The sequence below is a fragment of the Poecilia reticulata genome, linkage group LG18 (genome assembly GCF_000633615.1).
Source record: "Poecilia reticulata strain Guanapo linkage group LG18, Guppy_female_1.0+MT, whole genome shotgun sequence".
Classification (NCBI taxonomy): Eukaryota; Metazoa; Chordata; class Actinopteri; order Cyprinodontiformes; family Poeciliidae; genus Poecilia; species Poecilia reticulata.
Genome location: NC_024348.1, coordinates 10,526,927 through 10,552,457, shown reverse-complemented (window position 1 = coordinate 10,552,457; position 25,531 = coordinate 10,526,927). Strand labels below are relative to the sequence as shown.

The following is a 25,531-nucleotide window of genomic DNA, read 5'->3' as shown; positions in this document are numbered from 1 at the left end:
TTTTTCATTTAAAAAAACAGGAAACAGAATGAAGAAGAAACTAAACAGAGTTTTAGTCATGGTTAATCAAATACAGTGATTAGGAGAAATACATTCCAGATTTACACAGGGCCAAGTTTTTCAAACTCTGGCACAAGTACGTAGGCTTCCTTCTGTGGTACTAAAGATACTTTTGTATTAATTGCTTGCAATAAACAAAGTTATGTGGTTAATTTGACAACAGTGAACCAGGAACAAGTTCCTGTTTCTTATTCTGCATTAATGTCCTCTGAACTTGAACCTCAGGATGGCACCAAACCAAACCAACCAGTTCCAGTTATTCTAATTATTTTTAGCAATACAAACTGAAACAGCTTTTCTCTGCTGTGGTGGTTGAATAATTCTGCAAGTCTCTAAAAAACACTTTAATAAGATATAAATCATCACAACTCTAAATAAACAATTTTTTACTTAAAATGTCACTAAGGTTTACTTGCAAGGAAGTCACATTGGTTTCTGAGGTCAGAGGTGAGAGACCTAACTCAGTTATAAATCCTGGGGACGTTTTTGTCGCTAAATAGGCTCATTTAGCGAGACATTTTTCAGTTTGTCAATAAAATTTTAAAAATAATTTTCACAGTGTTTTCTCTCAATGACAAAAATGAAACAAAAACAAAATAAAAACACACACATTGTGACCATGTGGCAAGAATGACGACATTTCTTTTAAAGAATAAAAACTAAATGAAAATAGTGGATGGATATGAAATCAAATCAGATCTAGTTCTAGCTGATTTGATGCAATTTTGGCATTTCACCCTTCTTAGAATAATTATTTTACCTAAATGGAAAAAAAAAAATAAAAGGTCAATTCTCTTTACTTCATGTTTTAGTCAGCTAAATTTAAAGTAGATTGTGTTTACTGAAATATAGTCAAATTGATTTGATTGAAACTAAAACAAGTTATAAAATGTTACCAAAATAAAACCCCATTTTATTCAAAAGCTGTCTAAAAGTAAATAAAAAATGAGCTGTCAACCTTAACACCTCTTCAAATAAATGAGTAAATATGGCGTGAATAATCGCACCATGTCCTGCTATTACAGAACAATCTAAAAAGATTAAATAAATTATGTAATGAAGATAGCACTTTATATTACTGAGGTGATTGTTGGTATAAACAGGATAAGAGCCACTGTGTTTCAGTTGGAGATTCAGTTTGTATAGACAACAGACAGTGTCAAAAACTTACACCTGCAATATCCTAATGCAGGGATCAGTACTGACTGATCACTTAGTGTTGCCCACTAACTTTCATAGCCTTATTAGGCTGGATTAAAGCACACTGAACACAATGTGAAATAAACCTTTTAAGTACAGTGCTTATATTTGCATGAAAAATGTGCACAAAGGATAATTGCTCAATTGCTTTTAAATGAATGTGAACACAAAACTGCGCAAAGACAGACAAAAAAATTCAATACGCATTTATGAAGTCAGGTTTTACTTAATGATCTCCGCGTTTAAATTTTATATTTCAACTAAATATCGAAAACATAGAAATATGTTTTACTTAGTTAAAAAGATCACAGATATAAATATTTATTTAACAATATATGTATATATTTTTTTCAATATTCCCTCGATTACCAGAGCCATTACTTTTTAAAAGGCACTGTTGACAGCTCAGTTGATGAAAACAGCATTGTCATGACAACCACACGACCGCTAAGATAAGGGTACTGTCGCAAAGCCGAGGTGTCGTGAATCCTGGCCGCCCCCTGAAGATGGCGGCGGAGCTGCATCCGCGGAGCGGAAAGCTGATCGGCCTGTCCAACTCGAACCGAACAGCCCGGCGCAACCAGCCCGTCCAGGAGTTCAACCACGGCCTGGTGCTCAGCAAGGAGCCCCTGAGGGACCGGGATGTCTTCACCGTCCGCATTGACAAGAAGGTAAACAAGTGCAGGCCCGCCGCTGGCTGTCCTGAGCGGAGTGAGCGCGCTGCTGGTGCGGCTGAGCCGGGGGGTCTGTCTGTGTGTGTCTCTGGCCGCAGTGAGGGGCTTCCGCCCCCCCAGCGATGCTCAAACAGCCTGACAGCCTCCGCAGTGTTTAGTGAGCGCCCTTGCGTCCGCGTACTACATTATCAGAGCCCTCAGAGGGGGGACAGTGGCTTGGTAATCAGCCTCAGAGTGGATATACGTTCAACAGATCACTTATATGAGCGATAACCGGCCCGTGTAGCTTCGGTACCGCCAGTTAGCCGCGCTAACGAGCCCTTAGCAGCAGGGGCTGTTCGGGGCGAGCCTTTCTGGAAGATACCATGGAGGGTCTGTGGAGCCCGACCCAGAAGTACAGCGTTCACTTGTGCCTCTCCAGGAGCTTAGTTCGGCTGGTAAACAGCTTTGTTCTGATGGAGTCGGTGTGTCCTGGTGGCTCTGCGGGGCTTATCTCACACCGGGCTACCGTCTCTGAACCGACACCGATGGGCTAACTGTTGTTAATGACAGCCTGCTATCACTCATTCATTACTGCTGCTGTAGTCATCACTTACTGGGGTTTTATCCTGACGGTCTGTTCTGTTAATATTTTCTAGAGAAACCCCAATGATTTCTCTTCTTTAAACGTAATATGGGCTGCACAGTTGCGCAGCTGGTAGAGCTGTTGCCTTGCAGCAAGAAGGTTCTGGGTTCCCGGCCCCGGTCTTTTTGCATGGAGTTTGCATGTTCTCCCTGTGCATGCGTGGGTTTTCTCCGGGTACTCCGGTTTCCTCAGGTTAATTGGCCTCTCCAAATTGTCCCTAGGTGTGAGTGTTGGGTGTGTGTCCTGTCTGTCTCTGTGTTGCCCTGCGACAGACTGGCGACCTGTCCAGGGTGAACCCCGCCTCTCGCCCGGAACGTTAGCTGGAGGTAGGCACCAGCACCTCTCCCGACCCCACTTAGGGACAAGGGTGTAAATAACCTAACAATGTTATTTGTTAGGTTACTTATTATGATTGCATAATGCATGCTCTGTAAATGATCATTGCATTATTAGTTAATTTAGTAATTTTATCAGAAATTACTGCCTATATATATATGCATGCTGTTAGGATATTTCTCTTTCATGACAATAATATATTCTGACTACTGGTTGGAGTTTCAGCAGAAGAGACCCACCCTTGACCCGGAGACCGGTGCCCAAAGGTCACACAGACAGGCATCCAAGCTTGCAGGGAGGATTTAATGCAACTTATATCATCACAGTAACACTGTACTTGTGCAGCCCTAATATTAAAACATGTTCCTGATTTGAAACCATAACGTTAAATTATGCAAGATGATAAATCTTTGACCTAAGTTCTGTAAAAGTTACCAGCCGTTCGTTTTTTGTAAAATAAATCAAACTCACGCTCATGTTTCCACTGTTTTTTTTTTAATTTCCTTTTTGTAATCTGACCCACATATTTTGATTATTACCATGAGTACCACAACGCATGCAGCTCCCTTCCTGAAGTTATAGTTTTTAAATTAAACTGAAAAATCTTCAAGACTATTCCCATTTTTGCATACAAGTCTAACCTTTGTCTCACTCGTATTAATTTAGTGTATCAGATTATGTTTTATAGGTTGCATCACTTTATCAATTCATATCATCGTAACGTTCATCATGAAATATTAAAACAATCCTGCTTTTCACAGATTACGTTTACATTCCAGCCTCTATAACGTCACAGGCATATAGATTATTATGTTCTTGTTTAGGAGTTTGTTAGTCTTTCCAGACTGGAAGTTATTTATTTATTTTAATGCAAATAAAAATTAAAAAAAATCTGATTTAGAAAATATAATTGAAGTTTTCTTCTCGGTATTTGATCCACTGACATGAAGCGTCGATCTCAGGCCATCTGACTGGTGCGTCTCTGATAATTTTGTTACTTGGAAAACATACAATGTCTCAAAATAAACCACGTTAAGCACTTACTCCACTAAACCTACTTGTCATTTATTTAAGGTAAATAAAGAAAGAGTCATAAAAATGTGAATTAAGGAAAGCATCCGCAGTTTCATTACAGTTACATATTTTACTACTAAAATCTGTTTGTCACCTGTATATATTAACTTCTACTGTGGTGCTAAAACGGTTACCACTCTGCCTATTTATGTATATTAAGATATATTTATTGTTAGAACAATTGAAATAAGCAGTTGTAGAGATTTTTAAGGGGTATCTCTGAAGTATTTGTGGATTTGAATTTCGCACATAAAGCCAGTCGGTCAGAGAGAAATAAAATGAGCTGAGGTTCTGGACGCCGTTCCAGTCATTGTTTCCACAGTGACATCTTCAGGAAACTTCACAGTCTGTGTTGAAATCTCTGAAAAGTTGCTCGTCGGCCATAATGCTTGCCAGTCAGCTCCCTTCTTCTTCTCCCTCCTGTGATGTCATGGACCCAGATGGTCACCAAGCAGAATGGGTCGTCTGTTTTTGATTTTTTTGTTTTATTTTTCATGTCATTTCAAAATGCTGCATTTTGTTAAATCCATACGTCATTACCCAGATTTGTTTTTATAAACAACTACATATATCTGTTGAAGGGGAAAAAAAAAAAAAACACCTCTAGGTAATATCTTTAAACGTGTAAATCTTTTCATAAGAACAAGATGTTAAAGAAGCACTAGACCTTTTTCCTCTATATATTACTGTCATTTCTATGTCGGTGACTATGTTTTAGTTTTGAGCAGCAGCTTATCTCTCCACAGCAGAGCTTTTTAAACGACACATTAGCTGTGAACATGTGACGGTGCCAACCAGACCACACACATCCCTCCTACATACAGAGAGGGTTCTCCAGAGCTTCTGCAGGGGCCCAGAAAAATAAAAACCTCTGGCCTAATGGCACCTGCTTAGCGGCGCGTAAATCATTATGCATCCCTCACGGCGCGGCGCGCGCTGTCTGATACGGACTCTCGTTATCGGCCTAATGACTGGATGAAAATCGATTCTTCCTCCATCACGAAGCGCCCGCTGCTGCGTGACTGAAAACTCTGTGAACGGGGATCCACTGAGCGAGCAGCAGGGGAAGATGGGAGGTAAATATCAACAGCCGGACGCAGTGAAAGATTTGGCGTTGTGTGAGAATTAGTTTTGACAGGAAGTTAATATGTTATATAAAATCTAGTAAGAGAAAAAAATTGACACTCCATTAGTATTTACAGCCAGATTTACTCAATATCATGCAAAAGTGTGAAGTAGAGCCCAAATCATATTTTACAGATAACTATCTGAAAAGTGTGGCGTGCATTTGTTTAAATTTTTAAGCAGGTGAGAGTTTATGTGTCTACATGTAGCACAACTGGGAGAAGAAACCTTTGCTAAAAGAGTGACCAGAGTGTAAAGGCAGCAAAAAGTGGTTCACGTGTTTTACTTCTCAAAAAAAAAAAATTCCTTTCACTTCACAATCACACGCTCCATCCAGATCACAGCATCCCGGTGGAACACGTCGAAGTTTGAGATCAAAACGTCAGAGGAGTAGTTTTGGTGCTCTGCGGCGTTTCAATTGCAAACAGAGATAAAGTTGTATTAAATCACCGCAAAGACGTATTTGAGTCGATATCAACGTTCGAATGCAGCCAATGTGTCTTGTTATTAACAGCAGCGATGAGTCTGGGAGATTAGCAATAAGTCCGATTTCCTTCAGTCCAAACTGGAGGTAATTCTGTTTGTTCAGCTCGGCTGTTTATTCTTAGCCGCGCTTCTTAGAAATTTACACCCCATTAATTTTTCATCGTTTTAAAAGCTGCCCGGTTTCTCAGCAGCACTGGGATCCTCTAGTTATTTATCTGAATGGTGAGAGAGAGGGAGAGAAAGACACCCACAGGGCGGCGTGTTACATAAACTAGTGAAGGAGATGTTGGTGACCTGGTCAGCTACTTCTACTACTTTTTTTCTTTTTAACCTAGATCTGCCCTCGTCGTATTAGCACCGCTGCCTTACAAAGCAGCTCTCTGTGAGCAGAAAATATCGATTGAACGGAGCGTTTCATCTCGTCTCCGGTCGTCTCGGTTGTAGGCCGCAGAGAAAAATCTCCGCGAAGCTTGTGGAGGTTCATCCGACGTGTTTCCACCTACGAGTACGAAAAGAGGTGAATCTCTACGCTGCTGTGTCTCATCTGCCACTGTGGAGTGATGAGAAAGTTGAAATATTACCCCCTATCCCAGATGTCAATAGTATCAGATTGTTTCCAGCTTAGGATGAGTTTAGTGTTTCCGGGGAGAAATGGATTCCAGTTTGACTGGGAGGTGATTTAAGTTCAAAGCCGTGTTCCTGGTCGGGGTAAACAAGTTCTCCAAAGGTTGCATCCGTCCAGCCGTGGGTCCGGCCGTCCTTGCTGCTTCTCCTCCTCGTAGATTTTCTATTTTTCCTACTTCTTTCTTTCTCCCTCTTCTTTTCATCCTTGCACGCTACCACAGTTCATTCCTTCTCTCTTGTTTTCTTCGTTTATTTTGTTATGAATCTTGGTTTTCTTCCTCCTTTGTGTCCTTTCTACCTTCCACTTTCCTTGATCTTTTTCCTTTCCTTTTATTTTTTTTCTGTCTTTTTCCACCAATGTCTATCTTTCCTAGCACCATTCCTTTCTTCTGCCTATCCTCATCCTTATATCCTTCCTGCCTTCCTTACCTCGTGTCCACCTCTACTTTCTTTGTCTTACCTCCATTCCTTCTCTTTACTCCCTGCCCTTTTTCTTTCCTTCCATCCTTTCTTCTGAACATAACCATTTTATATTTTAACGTGAACATAAGGAGCTGTAAACTCTTGGAAGTTGTCTGGAAATATGGATTTTGTTACGTGAAGAAATGTGTATGAATACATCCACATCTGGAAATTTTAGGAAGCAAATCCAGACTTTTCCAAACTTTCCTCTCTGTGTAAGGATCCTATATTTAGCTGCATTTTCATCTCTATCTGCTTGGTTTTCAAAGGACTGTTTCCAGAGCAAAGCTACTAAAAATAAATTTTATGACCACCATAAAAGCTGCTGACGGATGTTTTCTTCTTCTTTTCTGCTCTCATCATGTGGTGTAGACGCTGTAGAATCTCTGCTGGAATTATTTTTTGCGTAGAAGTTTATTTAGGTTGTTTTATAGCCAGACTCCCCAGCAGTAATTTATTTAAATTGTAAAACAATAATAATAATCGTACTGTTTTTCCTCCTCCGCTCCATCAGGTGAACTCCTGGAGCGGATCGATTGAAATCGGCGTGACGGCTCTGGACCCGGCCTCGCTGGACTTCCCCAGCAGTGCCACGGGGCTCAAGGGCGGCTCCTGGATCGTGTCGGGCTGCTCAGTGCTGCGCGACGGCCGCTCCGTCCTGGAGGAGTACGGCCGCGACCTGGACCAGCTGGCCGAGGGCGACCGCGTGGGCATCCAGCGCAGCTCGCGCGGGGAGCTCCACCTGTGGGTGAACGGGCAGGACTGCGGCGCGGCCGCCAGCGGCCTGCCGCCCAAGCTGTGGGCCGTGGTGGATCTGTACGGGAAGTGCACTCAAGTGACGGTGGTGAGCTGCGAGCCGCCGCCGCCCTCCGCAGAGAGGGAGAGAGAGACGATGGAGCGGGACGAGGAGAACGAGGAGGAGGAGGAAGACGAAGAGGAGGAGGTGGTGGTACGTGGGGGTCGGGACGATGGGGGGATCGCAGCGCTGATGAATGTGGCAGCGATGAACGGGATGGTGAACGGAGATGAAGGTAAGCCTGTTTTTAAACTTCGTCTTCCTGCCGCCGTGATCTGGGCTCGTTTCCATGTTCTGTACTTTCAACGTTTCCCCCCCCAGTGCCTGAACTCAGCTGCAGCAACAGTCGGCCAGAAAAGTTCCCCAACAACCTGGAGCCTGACGCTGGTGAGTAAAGCCCTGTCTGATTAAAGGGGACCCAGTACTGGATGGGTACTTGGGTGTCAGCAGCTAATAAACACAGACCAGGCGCTTAAAAAAACACTTTTTAGTTCCTTTTTTTTTTCTTTTTTTTTTTTGGTGTCAGGAAAATGAGCCGTTTCAAAGACCTTTTGATTGTGGAGTCACAATGTTACCTAGCAACCCCAGCAAAGCTCAGCCCATCACCTAGCAACCCAAGTGGAGCTCTAACGCTTTTGTTCAGCTGGTTGCATATTACAATGGCTGCTAGAAAAGAGATGCGTTTTGTTGTTGACTTACCATCCAGAAATCACTTGCTGAATTCTTGCTGGTTGTGCAGGAGGTTTTACTTCTGCTTTTCAAAGGTGTAAAGGTGTAGAAATGCGCATCTGTTGACAGCCGTTTTCACGTGTGAGTGTAAACGTTGAGTTGGGGGTGGCGTGACCAGCAGCAGCTTATTTAGATTTAAAGTGACAAGAGGCTCTAAAACATCTCATTCTGAAGAGCTCAAAGTGGACAGAACTGACCAGACTGAAATTTCACTATCTAAGAATAATTTACATGTTTTGTATCGCCCATAGACCTTTCCCGACCTTTTCAAGGAAGCATAATAGATCACCTCTAAGGGTTACATAGCTTGATCTGCTCTGATAGCCGTTCTCTTCTTGTCTCTGCTCAGTCCTCACAGAGCACCAGCTCTTCGACGTCTTTAACAATGCAATAGTTTCGTTTTATCGCTCTGAAGACGAGGGAGGAGGGGAGGACGGCGGAGGAGGAGGAGGCGACGCCGGAGGAGGAGGCGATGCAGGAAGTGACTCTTCTTCCAGAACTGACAGAGGGAGCGGCGGTGGAGGCGGCGCTCCGGCTAACGCTGATGGCAGCACAGGGACGGCCGGAGGCATCGGAGCGGGCGGAGACTGTGGGAACTCTAACAACAGCCCGGCCGGTACCGGAGGGGCGGCGCCGGGGTCCGGGGCAGGCGGGGTGATGACCAACGACGCGCTGCTGTTCCACGAGAAGTGCGGCACGCTGATCAAGCTGAGCAACAACAACAAGACGGCGGAGCGGCGGAGACCTCTGGACGAGTTCAACAACGGAGTGGTGATGACCAACCGGCCGCTCCGGCACAACGAGATGTTTGAGGTGCGGCCCCGTCCTCTGCCGCCATCTTCTCTCTTCGGGCTGAACGGCTAACGATGTCTCTGTTACCAGATCCGCATCGATAAGCTGGTGGACAAGTGGTCGGGCTCAATCGAGATCGGAGTGACCACGCACAATCCCAACAACCTGGACTATCCTGCAACTATGACCAATCTGCGCTCAGGTAACACCCTGCCATCAGAGTCGATACTGTTCGCTTACCAGAAAATTTTTTTTTACTTTTTTTTTTTTCTTTCTTTTTTATCTTTATCAGGTACAATCATGATGAGTGGCTGTGGGATATTAACAAACGGGAAAGGAACTCGTAGGGAATACTGTGAATTCAGCCTGGATGAACTTCAGGTCGGTGGGAACATGCATCTCCTCCACCAGAGCGTTTTTCACCCAGAACCTTTCGTTTGTATCCTGGCTTTGTCTTGTTTGTTTGCATTGTCCGTCTACGTCACAGCCACTGGTTCTGTGAGGATCAGTGCTTTCATAGCCTTTTAACCGAATAAATACATTTTGTTTACTAAAGCAATATTCAGTTAATCATCTTAATCTGATTATAATAATTAATTGATTATTGAAATAATAGTCAACTTTGTGTTTGCGGTAAAAAGCTCATTTGTCTTATGTATTGGTAATATTGCATAAATAGGCTTCAGGAAACATCTTTAGACAGTTCCACAGGGTTTCCCTCAGTGTATTATAAGCCTGGCGGGCCACCAGGCTTCACTTGTGCCCCTACCAGGCTTTGCATTGTTTATTTATTTGAGTTTTTTTTTTCATTATTCCCTTTTTTAAGACTTTATAGTTGGTGTTTAGGTATTAATCTTCCAGTCTTCCAATAACACATAACTATCGAGACATTTTCAAATTTCCTGTCAACTTTAAAAAAAAATTTAACTCAAAAACATGGCGGTGGGCTGGATGACTTCCCTCTGGCGCTTGAGCACCAGGCTTAGCAAGTTTTCTGGGGGAAACCCTGGCTCCAATTTTATTTTATCTGCTTAATCGTCAGAATAATCGATTGCTAAAATAATTGTTAGTTGGAGCCTTAGGATCAAGCCAACATAGCATTAAATTCAGACTGTGTCACAGTTTAAAAACCACGGTAAAGTTATTCCAAAACTTGTGTAAATCTGTGTCTGTAATGGTTTTTAGGATTCGGCGCATCAGGAAATCCTGTTCAGCTTTTGAGAGGAAAAGCAGGCTCTTATTGTGAAATTTAAAAAGCTGTTTTTCAGTACTAAAACTATGATTCCGTAATAATCACTAAAGAGTGATCACTCTTTATAATTGAGGAAAACTTCATTACTTCCTCTGCTGTTTACTGATGTGGTCGGGTTCATCCCTAGTTCCTAATGCGTGATTAAAAGAGCGGCCTCAACAAACCTCCCCGGTTCTTACAGTTGAAATGAGTCGCCTGCGTTTTCCTGCTTTTTCAATTTTCTGCTCCATGTCGTTGCAGGAGGGGGATCACATCGGGCTGATGCGGAAAGCCAGCGGTGCGCTCCATTTCTACATCAACGGCATCGATCAAGGCAAGCCGGTTCCGGCATGTCGGCACTCAGGAAGCCAGGGCGACAACTTGACCGCGGTGTGTTGTTGCTTTGCAGGCGTGGCCGCGGCGCAGACTCCCAGCGTGGTCTACGGCGTGGTGGACCTCTATGGCATGGCCGTCAAAGTCACCATAGTCCACAACCACAACCACAGCGACCGCCTCAGGCGCAACAACGCCATCATGAGGGCTCTGTCGCCCGACGTCGGCCGGCCGCGGCCCGCTCTGGCCCTCACTCCGGACTCAGAAGGACCCGACCGTCTCCTGTTTCACCCCAACTGCGGGCAGAAGGCGGCCATCATCTGCGACGGCAGGACGGCGCTGCGGCCGCAGTTAGCGCTTCTTCTTCTTCTGGCTTACCATCTTCGCTGCAAGGATTTAATTTTAATACGTGTTCTGCTGATGTCTTTAGTGCAACTGATGACTTCAACCACGGGGTGGTCCTGAGCAGCCGGCCGCTGCGCTCCAACGAGGTGTTCCAGGTCCGCATCGACAAGATGGTGGACAAATGGGCGGGCTCCATCGAAATCGGTGTCACTACACACAATCCCGCGTATCTGCAGCTGCCGTCCACCATGACGAACCTGCGGTCAGGTGAGATGACGGAAAGCATTTAGCAGGTCGTTTCTTCTCTTCAGCTCATCGTTTCTCTGAGATCCAGATCACGGCTCACTGGTGACTTCTGCGTCTACCGTTTCTGTGTTTATCCGGCCATTTGTTTCACATCCGAGTTCAAAACTCTAAACAAATTTCAAAATAACGGTTGAGATTATGCTAATATAATGAAACACAATTTATTTTCTCGTCTTTTTTTATTATTAATAATGTTGCATATAATTATCTATTTTAATTCAGCTGTAAGTCGGGGAGTTTTCAGTGCCGAGACGCCTGACCCGTTTCCCGTGGGTTGTCTTTCAGGGACGTGGATGATGACGGGAAACGGCGTGATGCACAACGGAACCACGATCCTGGACGAGTACGGACACAACCTGGATCGACTCAAAGTAAAGAGGAGTTTTCTTTATTTTTAAATCAGTCGTCTTTCTGTTAAATTGTGTTTTATGGTTGATGAAACAGTCGCCCTTCTGCCTGCAGGCCGGGGACACGGTCGGAGTTGTCCGGAAGGAAGACGGCAGCCTGCACTTCTTTGTGAACGGCGTGGCGCAGGGCCCGGCGGCCTGGAACGTGCCCCCGAACGTCTACGCCGTGGTCGACCTGTATGGCCAGGCGGCCCAGGCCACCATCATGGACGACATGGGTGAGGCCCGGAGGAGCAGGACGATAACGATGGTCTGTCAGAGACGGCAGCTTTGAGGAAAGCCTGACCTGTTGTGTGTGTGTGTGTGTGCGTGTGTGTGTCTGCGGTTCCAGTGGACCTCCCTCCTCTACCAGAGGACAGCTCAGACGGCCCCACCGCCATGTCCCCCGGGAGCCCCTGCTCTGTGGCGGGGGCCTCCACTTCCACTGACCTGCGCTTCCACCAGCTGCACGGCACCAACGCCGTCATCACCAACAGGGGGCGCACCGCGCTGCGCCAGAACTGCCGCAGCGAGTTTAACGACGCCATCGTCATTTCCAACAGGTAACGGCGTCGATGGTCAGAACCTTTTCAGATCGAAGAGCTTTTGAAGCAGCATAAGATATTTGAAGCTGAGATGATTTTAAAACGTCTTGAGGTGAAATAAAACTCCTCCTGCCTGGTTTACGCTGCAACTCATCAGAGTTTAATGATGTCATCACTCACAACTATTGTCTTTCTCAGAGGCTCTAAGTTTTAAAGTTAGTCCAGTTTATTTTTCTGCCTAACTTGATTAAATAACTTTTTCTGTGCATCAATGCATTTATGCAGCCATTTGTTTTCCCGTCCATGTATTATTCCATCTTTTCATCCATTCATGTGTCTGTTTATCCATCCATCCCCTCTTTTCCCTGCTTTTTGTAGGTTGCGTATTTGATGTCTGACCACAGTCTATAAAATTTTAAATTCAGGCCCAATTTTTGTGCTTTTTGTCTTCTTTAAAACTTAACTGCACTGTGAAACGTAAAGAAAGGTTTTGAAACTCATCTTTTTACTTTGAGGATTATTCCTGGGTGTTCTGTTAGTTTTCTTTTGGTAAAATATTATTTATCAATACAGCATGTATACGGTGTATCAGTCTATATTCTTGAGTAGATGTTGCGGTGCAGATGTGATTTTTATTTTAAATTTTTCTCAGGTGCCTTCGGGATGGAGAACTCTTTGAAATTGTTATTCAGAAGATGGTGGACCGCTGGTCAGGTTCAATAGAAGCAGGTCGGATCTTCCTCTGCTTTATTAACGGGACGTTTCAGTTTCCTCGGACTGATCCGGTCGGTCCGACTCCGTCCGCTGCCTGACGTTTATCTGTGGCTTTTCCTGTGCCTCCAGGAGTGACCGCCATCAGACCGGAGGAGCTGGAGTTTCCGAACACAATGACCGACATAGACTACGACACCTGGATGCTGAGGTAAGAATGTGACGTTTTACAAATGATTAAAATTACAAATTAGATCCAAACATTTCATCTAAATGTTGTTGTTTTTTTTGTTTGTTTTCTCCCACAGTGGAACCGCCATCATGCAGGATGGCAACACAATGCGCAACAACTACGGCTGCGACCTGGACTCCCTGACCACAGGCTCCCGGATCGGCATGATGCGGACCGCCAACGGCGACCTCCATTACTACATCAACGGCGTGGATCAGGGCGTCGCCTGCGCGGGTCTGCCGTCAGGTAGAGAGCGACCGCTAAACTGCTTACTTAAAAAATGAACACGCCCGCATACTTTGACCAAACAGATGGAACTGACCCTTGTTGACGTAGACGCCTGACGGAAATCGCGTCGCGCCGTTCACAGAGAGCCGTTCGCCTTCTAACGTCGACACCAGACTCGGGTCAAAATATTGCAACTGAGCTCTGTGCGAAGTGTTGTCTGATTGGCTGTGTTTTATGCGGAAATGCGCTGAGATAGCAATGTTAATATTTCATTTCAACTAATGATTATTTTACAAAAACTGCGTAGCGGAACTGGACGAGTTGACTGCCACAGTCTTCTGACCAATCAGACAACACTTCGACCAGGGCCCGGTGTCAAGGTCGACGGGTGGAAACCTCGCCAACAAAACGACACAGTTTTCATGAGAGCCAGATTTCTGCACGTCAGCTGAAGGGCGTTGCCTGTACCTCTCATGTCTCTTCCAGAGGTGTTTGCTGTGATCGATCTGTACGGTCAGTGCGTTCAGGTCTCCATCACCAGCTCCTCCGGCCCGCTGGACAACAGCCTCTGCACAAGCAACGTCACCGAGAAGAGCTTCCCCATCCACTCTCCAGGTGCTCAGGAGGTTTCTTTCTCCGACGCTGCGTTGCGAAGTCCTTCAGAGCCGCGTCCTTATGTCCTTCGTTTTGTGCTTGCAGTCGCAGGCGTCGCCCATCGACTCCACAGTAAGCATGGAAAGAACGTGGTGCTGCTGGGCGAGGGCTGCCAGGCCATCAGAGTTGGCGGCTACTCTCACGGCATCGTGTTCAGCGCCAAAGAGCTCAAAGCGGACGAGCTGTTTGAGGTTTGTTCGCGATTAACTTGGGAAATAAAGATGCGGGCAGTCAGCAAGTCGGGTCTTCTTCACCGGTTTCCTCCTGCAGGTGAGGATCGACGAGGTGGACGATCAGTGGTGCGGCTCTCTGCACATCGGCCTGACTACGCTGGCGCCTCCGGAGCTGCCGTCCTGCCCGCTGTCCGGCCTCTCGCCCTCCCTCCCACAGCTCCGCACCAAGGTCACCTGGCTGCTCTGCGGCTCCGAGGTCCAGCGCAACGGCGTTCTGCAGCGGCAGAATTACGGCTATTCGCTGGACCGGCTTACGGTGAGCAGCGCCTCCTGCCTTCGTTTTATCCATTTGTCACTTCCAGAGCTCGGAGGAGATCAAGTCTGAATGTGTTTCCAGGTGGGGAACCGCGTGGGCGTGAAGAGGTGCAACGACGACACCATGCACATCTTTGTTGACGGGCAGGACATGGGGCCTGCCGCTACCGCAGTCCCCAAGGTACAAACACCAGGGTGTCCGAATCCGTAAAGTTCTGCATTGATGTATCTACAGCGAAGGCCTCAAATGTCTCAAATTCATTCAAAACATGTTAATCACAGGTCTGTGGCAGGCCTATTTAATCTCAAGTTTGTGTTGAGGTGGGCAGATCGATCCAAAATATCACCAATATCGATACCGAGTCGATATTAGTATCGCATCGATCCTCGCACAAGATTGATAACTTTAGTTTCAGATGCCCTCCTAAAATTAGATTTATTTTTCTATCGTAGTTTCTCAACTCTACTTCAAAAAATGATTTTCTATTGATTGTTTTATCAGATTGTATAGTTTGTGCAGTTTGTTAATGTGTTATTTAGGTATTTTGTAGATGCCTATAAACTTCTTTTTATTTAATTCTTTCTAAGATTTGAGGAAAAATAAATTCAAAGGAAAAATCACAAAAACACAGAAGAGTCAGATGTTTTTGATGCTATTTTCAAACCTAAATAAAGAAAAATGTTCAGCTTTCGCGATGCTTTATCATAATGGCATCGTCCTTCAACCATTGTCTATATTTACTTTTTTCTGGTCTTAAATTTAATTCAGGTTGGCCTTAAAAAGACTTAAATTTGACTTGCTGAAACCTGCAAATCTAAACATTAGCACTGAGCAGCGGCTTCTGGCTTCTCGCAGAATGTGTACGCCGTTTTGGACCTGTACGGGCGGATAACGGCGCTGTCCATCGTCAGCTCCTCTCTGATGGAGGACTTGGAGAGCATCAAGGCACCTTCGCTCACCTCGGACAGCTGCAGCGAAGGGGAGGAGGACAGCAGCCCCGTTAGAGAGGTCAGAGGCTGGAAAGAGAGGGAACAAAACAGAAGCTTTATGAAACACAATTTGATTTGTTCATGTCAACTGCTTCTTTTTTTTTTCTTTTCTGATCAAGGTTGAGAGTGAAACGTGTTCCCTGGTGCCGACGGTCATGATGTTTCTGGAAAACCACGGCAAGAACATCCAGCTGTCCAACCAGAACCTGACGGCAGCCCGGGTTTCCAGCTACAACCAGGGCCTGCTGGTCACCGTCCAGCCGCTGGCGCGCCAGCAGCTCTTCCAGGTGGCTCTGCTGGACTCACATAAATACGATTATCTATGTTTTAATTTGCAGTTTGAGTGGATGATTCACGCTTTTCTTTGGGCGCCAGTTTCAGATCGATCGTCTGAACCCGTCGTGGACGTCGTCTCTGTCGTTAGGGGTGATAGGCCACTCCCCCGACCGGCTGAACTTCCCCTCCACGGCCTGCTGCCTGAAGCGCTCCGCCTGGCTGCTGCAGCGCGACTCCGTCTTCCACAACTCTCTAAAAGTAAACGCTCCACAACATTGCTGTTAGTCGACGGCAACCTTTCATTTCTTCATCGTCTGATTTCTGTTTCACTCCCCTCCGCCCTTCAGATATGTGAGAACTACGGTCCTAACCTGGACACTTGTCCAGAGGGGACAGTGTTGGGTCTGCTGGTGGACACCAACAACTGCCTCCATCTCTACGTGAACAGCATGGACCAGGGCGTGGCGGCGCAGGACATCCCCTCGCCCTGCTACCCCTTCATCGACCTCTACGGCCAGTGTGAACAGGTTTGTAGAGACGCAGAGGGACTTAGCCGCGCCTCGCAAAGGATTCATTTGAATATTTTAAGCTTGAAACGGCTAATCGGATTAATCGCAATGAAGCTATTGTTGAAATAACCGTCAAATAATTTAGTGATCAACTGGAGTATAGACTCAAAAAAGGCAAATTGCTGAAAGATCAACGTGCTCAGAGCAATAAATAAGTGAAAACTGCATAAAAATGAGTCAATATTTTGTATTTAAAATAAAAAGGAAACAACTACCTTCTTTGACTGTAAAAATGTTCTGCCCAGAATCCTTCAGTGGACTCTTGATCATTTGTAGCAACGGACATAGGTGAAGATTTAGCTTCACCTATTTCAATTTCTGCAAAAATCCCCTCCTATAGATACAATTGGCTATGCAATTATTAGTTGAATCATTGAAAAAATAAAAATAAAAAAATCAACAGTGCTTCCAAAAACAGCCAAAGCGTTTACAAATCTACCCTCCCGTTTCTTGGGGTCTGGAAAATGAGCCGTTTCAAAAACCTCCCGATTGTTGAGTCGCACCTCGCTGTTACCTAGCAACCCAAGCAGAGCTCCACTATGTTTGTTCAGGTGGTTTTCAGCTGTACAATGGCTGCTGGAAAAGACGGCGCCCATTTGTTGTGGGCTTGCAGTCCAGAAACCACTTTCTGCATCCTTGTTGGTTGTGCAGGAGGCTCCACTTCTGCATTTCAAAGATGTGTAATTGTGCCTCTGTTTTCATTTTCAATTCAATTATTTATTTTGGCATTTTTATGCATTTCTAATATTGCGTGAACAAGACTCGCATGACTAAATAAAAGATCTGCCGATTTTATTTTATTTTTTTGATCCGATTAAATGTTCCAGCCGAGATCTTTTTTTCTTTTTGCTGTAACCGATGTTCTCATGGCAACAGGTCACCATAGTAACCAACAACGTGCCAACTGTGGGTGCAGAGAGCGGCGACACGCGCTTTCAGGGAGACATGGAGAAGGCAGACATGGTTGACGGTACGAAACCTCTCGGTTTCCTTTTTTTCCAACTCCGCTGCCGCCTTCAGCCTCCTCAGCAGGTTCTCTGTTGGCACTTGCAGGCATCAAAGAGAGCGTGTGCTGGACGCCCCCTCCAGAGGTCAACCCCAACAAGACCTGCGAGTACCAGGCGCTCTGCTCCCGCTTCAAGGACTTGCTCACTTTGCCAGGTTTGACTTTGTCTCTTTGACTTCTTGTCGCCATTTCCGTCCACGTTCCCTCCTCACACGTGTAAAAATGATGCGTCCCGTTTCCGTCCAACCTCAAGACGGCTACTTCAACGAAGATGCAAAGTACAACCTGTGCTACTGCGAGTCCTGCCACAAGCTGCGGGGAGACGAGGCGTACTACAAGCGAGGAGAGCCACCCCGAGACTACGCCCTGCCGTTTGGGTGGTGCCGCTTCGCCCTCAGGTGGGGAGGCTGCAGGAAGGCCTTTTGTTTAGTTTTGTTTTTTTATTTATGCTGTTATGGTAAATCTTGAAATCTCTGAAATGTTGGAGTAAGAAGCATTTTCAAGTTGAGGCTCAAAATGCTGATGGATTTCATGTATCAGAAATGATCAAAAAAATTATTTGGTCTTTACCAGATTCAGAATTAAAAAAATAAATAATCATATAAAAACCGCCCCCAACAAACAGATGTGTGGGGTGTGGAAATTAGCAGTAACTTGCTGCTTTTCTTAGGTCATGAAAGAACAATTATAAAAATATTGAATATTGATATATATATATAAACAAACTGAACTACAAACAATTTATTTAGATGTATGCATAAGTAGTGTTTTTGCTGTGAAATGGATTCTAAGTTTGTTCATTTGTTTAGAGCACATACAGCAGATATAAAGTTCAGTATTTAGTTTGCAAACAAGCCAATTGAGGCATGATTGGGTGTAACTCTAACCACTAGATGGCGGTAAAGTGTCAAATATGAGCCTTTGTGTTGAATGTGGATGTTTTTGCTGTAGTAAATGTTATTAGCATCCGTTTCTGTGTCTCTGTTTGTTAGTTTTTAGCAATTATTTATAGCCTGCCTCATTCTGCAGGGTCAAGTCCCACTGTGAGGTTTCCAATGCACTAAAGAAGTGGCACATTGCGTATCACGGCACCAACGTAGGAGCCCTGCGGCGCACACTGGACCACGGCCAGCTGCTGCCTGGTATGACGCTCATATCCTTCGCCAGTAGTTGTTTTGATGGTTGTGGCTACACAGGTTTTTTTTTTTAAGTAGTTTTTGTTTTGCTTCGCTTTGCAGGAACGTCGTCCATTTTCCTGGTGTCTCAAGTGAAAACGGAGGGTCCAAACGGCTACACCGAACCAGAGGAGAACAGCGCCCCGGGCAGGGAGGTTCCCAGAGTGCGGCTCTCCCCGACCATGCGCTACTCTGGCATGGAGACGTTTGCTCCCAAAGTGCAGTGAGTTCGTAGCGCGTGGAAACGTCGGGGTGGTGGAAACCCGAGCCGGAAGTGACGGCTCTTCTTCTCCTCTCCCTGCAGATTTCAAGACCCGCGTTCTCACCGCTGCCACCAGGCTCAGGTGGGCTTCCAGGTGTGCGTGCGGCCGGGCTCCTACAAGGTGGGACCTCAGACACTGAGCCACAGCGAGCCTCTAGATCCCCGCTTCAGCAACTCCGAGATCGAGTGGATCACGAAGGAGCAGGGCGGCACTTTTCTCTACGGACTGCTGGTTCGGGTGGAGTGAACGGCGTAGCGGCGAAGGCCCGAGCGCCGCTTCTGGTTATTTTTGATAAACAGACAACCAAATCCAAGCCCTGCCTTGAGCAAGACACTAGTCTGGAGTCCGGCTGGTCCTGAAGCGGATTGTCGACAACTCAGCATCTTTGGTTTTGTTTTGACTCGCTCGCTCTTCGGCTCCTTTATCGGCGGAGAGCAGCGGTCGTTACCGAGAACAGACACTGCCTGCACTTTATGTTTCGGACACTAGTGGGCGATTTTTAAACTTCTCATCGACGCAACATGTTTGTTTATAAGCTTCTTTTTTTTTTTTTTTTTTTTCTTACCATTCTCCCGTCATTTTGTTCTTCCATCCTCGAGTAGCTTTTTCTTTTTTTTCTTATTTTTTTTTTAGTTTGGCACTTAGTTTTAACACCTTTGACTTCCGAATTTTTTCACAAAAAATGACTAAAAGGTAGATTTGATTAAAAAAAGAAAAAAAAAAAGAGGGACGGTGTTTTAACAGCAATGTAGAAAAATAACGACACTTGAATCTGAGTATGAGCCCGAGAGCATCGTGATTGTGACCTCGATAGCAGGCAGAATTTAAAACTGGAGGGAGGGACTGATATGTTTACACACCTGTCTTTCACTGTGTTTCTGTCCTCTTTGTGTCTCCGTATGAGCAGACGTTAATATTGCCGCCGAGACGTTGGTTTACACAGGACTCGGATATGGGAATGGCTTTTAACTAATCTAATTTTGATGTTTATTTGACTCAAAATCAGAATTTCTGAGCTTGGTGTTGGAAAAATCAAGTTTAAACCGTGTTTCTGTGCTAGTTACGCCTCCATCTGGAGGTCGTGGTTCATTCAGGAAAAACAACTGGATCAAACGCAATATGGCTGCCCGTGGACTGTGATTAAAACCAGGGCTAAATTTCACATTTTATCAGTAAGCTGCTGCATTCCACTCTTCTTGGAAATCCAGTCTCAGTTTTGGGACTAAAGGCTTCACACTAAAGTTGAACATTGTAGTCACAACTTAAACAACCAGTGGGGATTTATCCATTGTTGCGGTACGGACATCTTGTAGCAGTACAAGCCACAACATGGCTACAAACCAGTTGTCCAGCACTCTGTTGTTTATAAATGAGACTTTGATGAGCCTGGCAATCGTATTTAGTATTAATCTTTTGGCTGTTGTGAAGCTTCTATTGTCGAGGGCCTTTCATGTAGCATTTTCCAACCAGAAACGGGGAAAATCTGAATTACAGAAATGAATGGAAATCCCAAGTCCATGAGCCGCCCCGACTTTGAGTCAAATATGGCTTCCACTCTCAGTGTAAGTTACAGAAACGGTCTGTATTTGTGCCTCATGCTCCGGGAGCCACGCTGGTTTTCCAGATCCAATTTCACGCTAGTGAGGTGCATTTTTATTCACCTCATAAGTCAGATCTTGGAGTGACAATCGGCACGCTCCAGTTGGCTGTGGGATTACCAAATTGTGGTTCCCGCCACAACAATACAGGGCATTTCAGATCCGTTTTATGCAAGTACCTGGTTCAGTGAGAAACAAACTGTGTTGCGTGCTAACAGTATAGTTTTACAACTCATAATTTTATTCACATGGTAGCCATATTGGATATTATTAACTTCTGGGCTGGGCTGGTCTGAGAGCTTTTCATTTTGGCTTAAAGGGGCGCTTTGTTGCGTTTCCAGATGGGAACATCGAAAATGAGACTCTTAAATCTAGTAGAACAGTTTGAACATGGAAGGTCTCAAGAGTTTAAATCCAACACGGCTGACAAGTATGTAAAAAAAGCTATGAGATTTTTGTTAAATGAGATACGGTTTTGTGCCGATTCTGAACATTATGGTTTCAATCCATAACTCCCAACTTTTTTTAATGGATTGCTGTTAAATTCGGTCATTCCCACGTCTGAGCTCAGAATTTGAGGTGAACAGAACCAAATTTAAGTTCTGATTGCTGTTTGGTTTGGGGCCAAACATGACTCGACTTGTCGTTTTAAGGAAAACCACTCACAAGCTTATAATGGAAATAAAACTGGTGTTTATAATCACCGCTGCACCTTTTGGCATAAAAAAATAAAAAAAAGCACTGGATTGTGATTTACAGGATATAGAAAATTTCAGAAGGTAGATTCAGGCTGAGTTTGAATGGTTATGTTTCACCGCAACCAGTTTTGTTTTTACATTTATAAATGAAGGGTAAGCTAAGGGCAGCTAGCTATGTTCCAGTTCTTCCAGAAGCTTCTCGGAAAAGTTTGAGGAAAAACTCAAAGCTAGGTAATGTGTAAGTGAAAAATTAAAAACACTTATTTATATCTTATATATATTTAAAAAAAAGTCAAACTATAGCCAGAGTTGTCAGCTAGCTTAGAAAAACTTGATGCTAGCATTAGCATTCGGCACCTGAATTCAGGACTATTTCACTGTTTTTAAGGAATCCGAGTTCCTCAGATGTATTAACTTCAAATTGTATCGGTATATTATGCATTTATAAGATATTGAATTTGAAAAGTTAATTGTTGACTGTGTAGTTATCCCTTTATACATGTCAGTGACCCAAACGCTAGATTTTGATTGCTTAACTACAACAATTTGCGTTTAATTTTTTTTTTTTCCATTTTCTCACAGAGGAAAAACTGCGAAAAGGTTAAAATTAGACATTTAGTTCAAGCTTCCAAACTCGCGCTGGTTAAAAGCAGTGAATTAGCTCTTTGCTCAAGTGCTCGGCGGTCCTGTGGTTATGAAAAGTATTGAGGGAACCACATACCGCGTCTGTCCATCTCTGCCCGTGCTAAGCTAAATTTATATCTGTTGTTAAATTCTGCTCTTTATCCCAATCCCAAAATGCCCAGCCTCCCTGCTGAAGTCGGATAAAGCCAAAAGGTGCGACATCAGTCTCGCTCCGTCGCCGTTTACGTCACACGCAAACCCATCCATTCATCCGTCCTGTCCGACACCGTTTACCCGACCAACACCGCTTCCTGTGTTTCATTCAGGTTGGCTTTCCACAAACCGGTGTTTACATGTGAATGTTGTTGATTAGGGCTCTGCATTCATTTCACTCCACGACTGATTTGCACTCGCCATTTGTTCATAATCCAAAATCCACCCGCTTGGATTGTTTACAACCAACTTTTTTTTTTTCCTTTTTTTTTTTCTCCGCCAATTTGCATCCATGGAAAACAAAAGGTTTATAGCTGAAGCGTTAAACATTAAAAGTACAGTCAGAGAAGCTCAGCCATCTTCTCATTGATGAGGGAGGGGGGGAAAAAATTTAAATTAAAAAAAATGTGAAAAAAATGTTATTACTATATGGGTTCTTTACAGCCCAGTGCTGCTTTGTACACTTTAATTAGAATTTTTGTTTTGTTTTCGGTATGTTGTGTTGTACAGGCTGTTACATAAAAAAATCATATCTTCATGATTTATAAAAAAATAAATAAATGACCTGACGAACGGTATGCTCCAAAGCATGGTTAATGTGTTGGTTTGTGAGGAATGGGCTAAAAAAAAAAAAAGAAAAAGAAACCTGCTGGGGGCATTTTGTGTGCGTTTGTTTTAGATTTTATTTAAAGTAGGAAGAAAAAAAAAAAACGTCTGGTCACTGACAGGTTATTGCAGTGTTTACACTCCATCACAACTCGTCCAAAATGTTGTGGACTAAAATGACTCCTCTTAAGGCCAATAGTGGGATTTTCTTTTCATAGCTTTTTTTTTTTTTTTTACAGAAGTAGTGGCAGCTCTGTCCTATCTGACATACAGACCAACATAAATTTAAATTAAATAAAAAAAGAAGCAGACCTGGACGACATTTAAGCTACTGACACACGACTGTTTGCGCTGACAAATCATCTGCTCGTTTGTCTTGCTGGGTTGCATAGAGGGCTCTAACATAATGGAGTCATGTTTGTTTTTTTTTTTTTTGCTCCAGCGTGGATTTATTTTTTTATTTTTTCTTAAATTGGACCCTGAGTTTCGGCGTTTCCTAACAGAGCTGTTTATTCTGACCTCTTTCCCACCGATTTAGGTTGTGGGGAAACAAATTGGAGACGTTCGAACTGGATGAGAAGATCCATCTGCATGTTAACTTAACAAAAGAGATTTACTCCAATCGTCAACAAATCTTATCGCAGCACAACAGCTTCGTTTTACAAACTGTGACTCAGCAGTTAGCAGTACTTCCTGTCTGCCTTTGTTTCGGTAGCTTTATGTTAATTTCCTTTCTAAGCATCTAAACCTGCTGCGTTTACCATGTGATCTCCAGGTAGCTGGAGAGGAAGAAAAACTGCGTTTTCCTGACTTCACTTTTCTGGAGTTCAGTCCTTAATTTGTATCATAAAATATGAAATATTGAAAATTAGTATGACTGTGGCAGGCGTTAAATGAGAAATATGCAAAAAAGGAAAAAGGAGTAAAGAGGAGGACAGAGGGAAGAGAGAGTAGGGCTATAAGGTGGGAAATAAAACAAAGATGGAAAACATGAGGGAGGGAAGAAGTTACTAATGCTAAAAACAAAAAAAAAAGAAAAAGGCTAAAGATATGTTGGGGACAAGGAAGACAATACATCATTATGAAAGGAAGGAATAAAGCAGCACTTGTATAAACACGAAATAGAGTCCAGGAATATGTTCTCATTTGGCGAAAATTATTTAAGGCCCTGCTGTTAGGTTTTTGTTTTCTTCCCCCAGACATGAGTCACAACTTAGAGACGTCCTACTTACTGCATATAAACTCCAGATGGGCAGATTGGTAAAGTTGTAGCAACTTCCCAATAATGACCTCAATTAACCTCATGCTACACCAAGCAGACGCTCCGTCAGCCCTGATGAAGACTGACTCACATCGGCATGCTGAACGGTTGAACTGACTCACAGGCGAGGGAACCTGGCCTTATTTTATAAGTAATTCAGCTAATTATTGTTTGACTGCATGTTGGAGTGTAAAGTTTCCAACTTTCAGCCCAAGATGAAAGAATCAGAAAATGAAATTTTCAGACCTTACATCCCAATATACATGCACTACACATGACACATGTGTCTTATATGTGTAATAGTGCTTCATCGAATGCACTTTTCTTCACATTTTATAAAACCTGAACTTGGATGCAGCAGCTTTAGCTCACCAGGCTAGCCCCCGCTCCTTTGATTGATCCTCCCATCTAATTCTCACAGACTCCAAATTGTTCAGGTTTTCCTTTAAATCTTCCAGTCAGAAAGCAGCTTTAGATAAACTTATTCAAACGTTATTTGGTCAGCAGGACACGTGTAACATTTCTAAACCAGAAAAGGGAGAGGGGGAATTTAAATCGTTTTGTTAAAAATGATCATCAAGCTCATAGGATAAAACAAACAAAAAAAGAGTTTTTCCCCCGATTTGGGGGGTAAAATCAGAGCTATGCAGCAAGTTTGAATGAAAAGCTGAGGGTTAAAACCTTTTAAATAAGCTTTGAGGACAGTTCCCAACATAAACAAAAAGAAAAGTTAAATGTTTGGTTCAGCTTCATTCAACTGTACACCTTAACTTCCACTCATACAAACAAACAAACATACAGTCCTTCAGATATCCCAGAAACCAACAAAAAGAAAAAGTCCACACAGTTTTAAAAAAATAGCGAAAAGATCTTTGTACACTTGGACACAACAACTGGTAACATGTTCCCGAACCCTGACGCACAAGATCCGCTCTCAGACGTGAGGTTGCAAGCTACAGTGAGTGCTTTTTTTTTTTCTCCTTTTTTATATCTATATATAGATATATAGATATAAAAAAAACAGATGATCACAGTAGTTCAAATAAAATGGCTCCTTTTTTCAAATAAATAAACAAAACAGCCTTTGTTTTACAGGACTTTGAGTCAATACAGTTCGAAAACAAAGGAGAACAGCAGCGGTTTTTAGTCCTAGATGAAAATAAATACAGAGAAATGAAACAGGATCAACACAACAGGACTGGGTGTAAAACCTCCCAAACACACGGAGCTAACAGCGCCATCTGGTGGCCGGATGCTCATGTCAGAATTCAGCAAACACAAAGACTTCTGTTATTTCACTACATTTTTCTAAAAGGAGAATTTAAAACCTGGAGTAATTTTCTTTCCCTAATTTTGCGATAAAACCCGAAATAATTATATGCAATAATCAGTAAAAAAAAAATTTGTTTCTGTTTGCCACTGATTTAATGTTTTCTAAAATTAGTTTCTCCTCATCCATATATATAAAACTGTATTTGAACAAATCCTAACAGTTTGTTCAAATAGTTTTTTTTTTTTTTTTTACAAAATTAAACAAAGACAACAAAACAAAAAGAGAAAAACAACAGATGAACAGAGAGGTTCTGGTTTTGAATTTCTTTCCCTACTTAAAACAAAAACAAGCAAAATTAAACGGGAAATAGTGACAAACATTTGTCTGTTTTCTCATTTAATGGCAGATTTTTCAGGTTAGGATTAAATCATTTAAAGCATTTTAAGATCAGAGCTTTTAAAATTATATTTAATTCCTCTTTGTAATAATTTTATAGCTACAAAAAAGAAAAAATAGCTTTTCTTTTTAGAAAATATC

The 25,531-nt window shown here is 43.5% G+C and overlaps 1 protein-coding gene across 1 annotated transcript; it reads left to right on the top strand.

Annotated features, from left to right (window-relative positions):
• The first annotated feature begins 1,766 nt into the window (after window positions 1–1,766).
• On the top strand, window positions 1,767–25,240 carry neurl4 (neuralized E3 ubiquitin protein ligase 4). The gene is made up of 29 exons (XM_008435423.2): window positions 1,767–1,931; window positions 7,181–7,697; window positions 7,784–7,849; window positions 8,541–9,004; window positions 9,074–9,185; window positions 9,276–9,364; window positions 10,476–10,548; window positions 10,624–10,897; window positions 10,978–11,159; window positions 11,484–11,569; window positions 11,661–11,823; window positions 11,937–12,147; window positions 12,782–12,858; window positions 12,973–13,051; window positions 13,149–13,318; window positions 13,787–13,915; window positions 14,000–14,145; window positions 14,225–14,443; window positions 14,525–14,623; window positions 15,299–15,451; window positions 15,552–15,719; window positions 15,808–15,966; window positions 16,056–16,235; window positions 17,154–17,247; window positions 17,331–17,438; window positions 17,537–17,681; window positions 18,313–18,425; window positions 18,522–18,681; window positions 18,763–25,240. The coding sequence occupies exons 1-29, from the start codon at window positions 1,767–1,769 to the stop codon at window positions 18,965–18,967; spliced, it is 4,806 nt and encodes a 1,601-aa protein (XP_008433645.1). The 3' UTR covers window positions 18,968–25,240.
• The last annotated feature ends 291 nt before the right edge of the window (window positions 25,241–25,531 follow it).

What these genes read in the sequence shown, in the direction of transcription:
- neurl4 (XM_008435423.2), top strand. Translation starts at nt 1,767, where the DNA reads ATGGCGGCGGAGCTGCATCCGCGGAGCGGAAAGCTGATCGGCCTGTCC. An exon ending in GATGGTGAACGGAGATGAAG is followed by an intron (nt 7,698 to 7,783) that starts GTAAGCCTGTTT and finishes TTCCCCCCCCAG; the next exon opens with TGCCTGAACTCAGCTGCAGC. An exon ending in TCTACGGCCAGTGTGAACAG is followed by an intron (nt 16,236 to 17,153) that starts GTTTGTAGAGAC and finishes TCATGGCAACAG; the next exon opens with GTCACCATAGTAACCAACAA.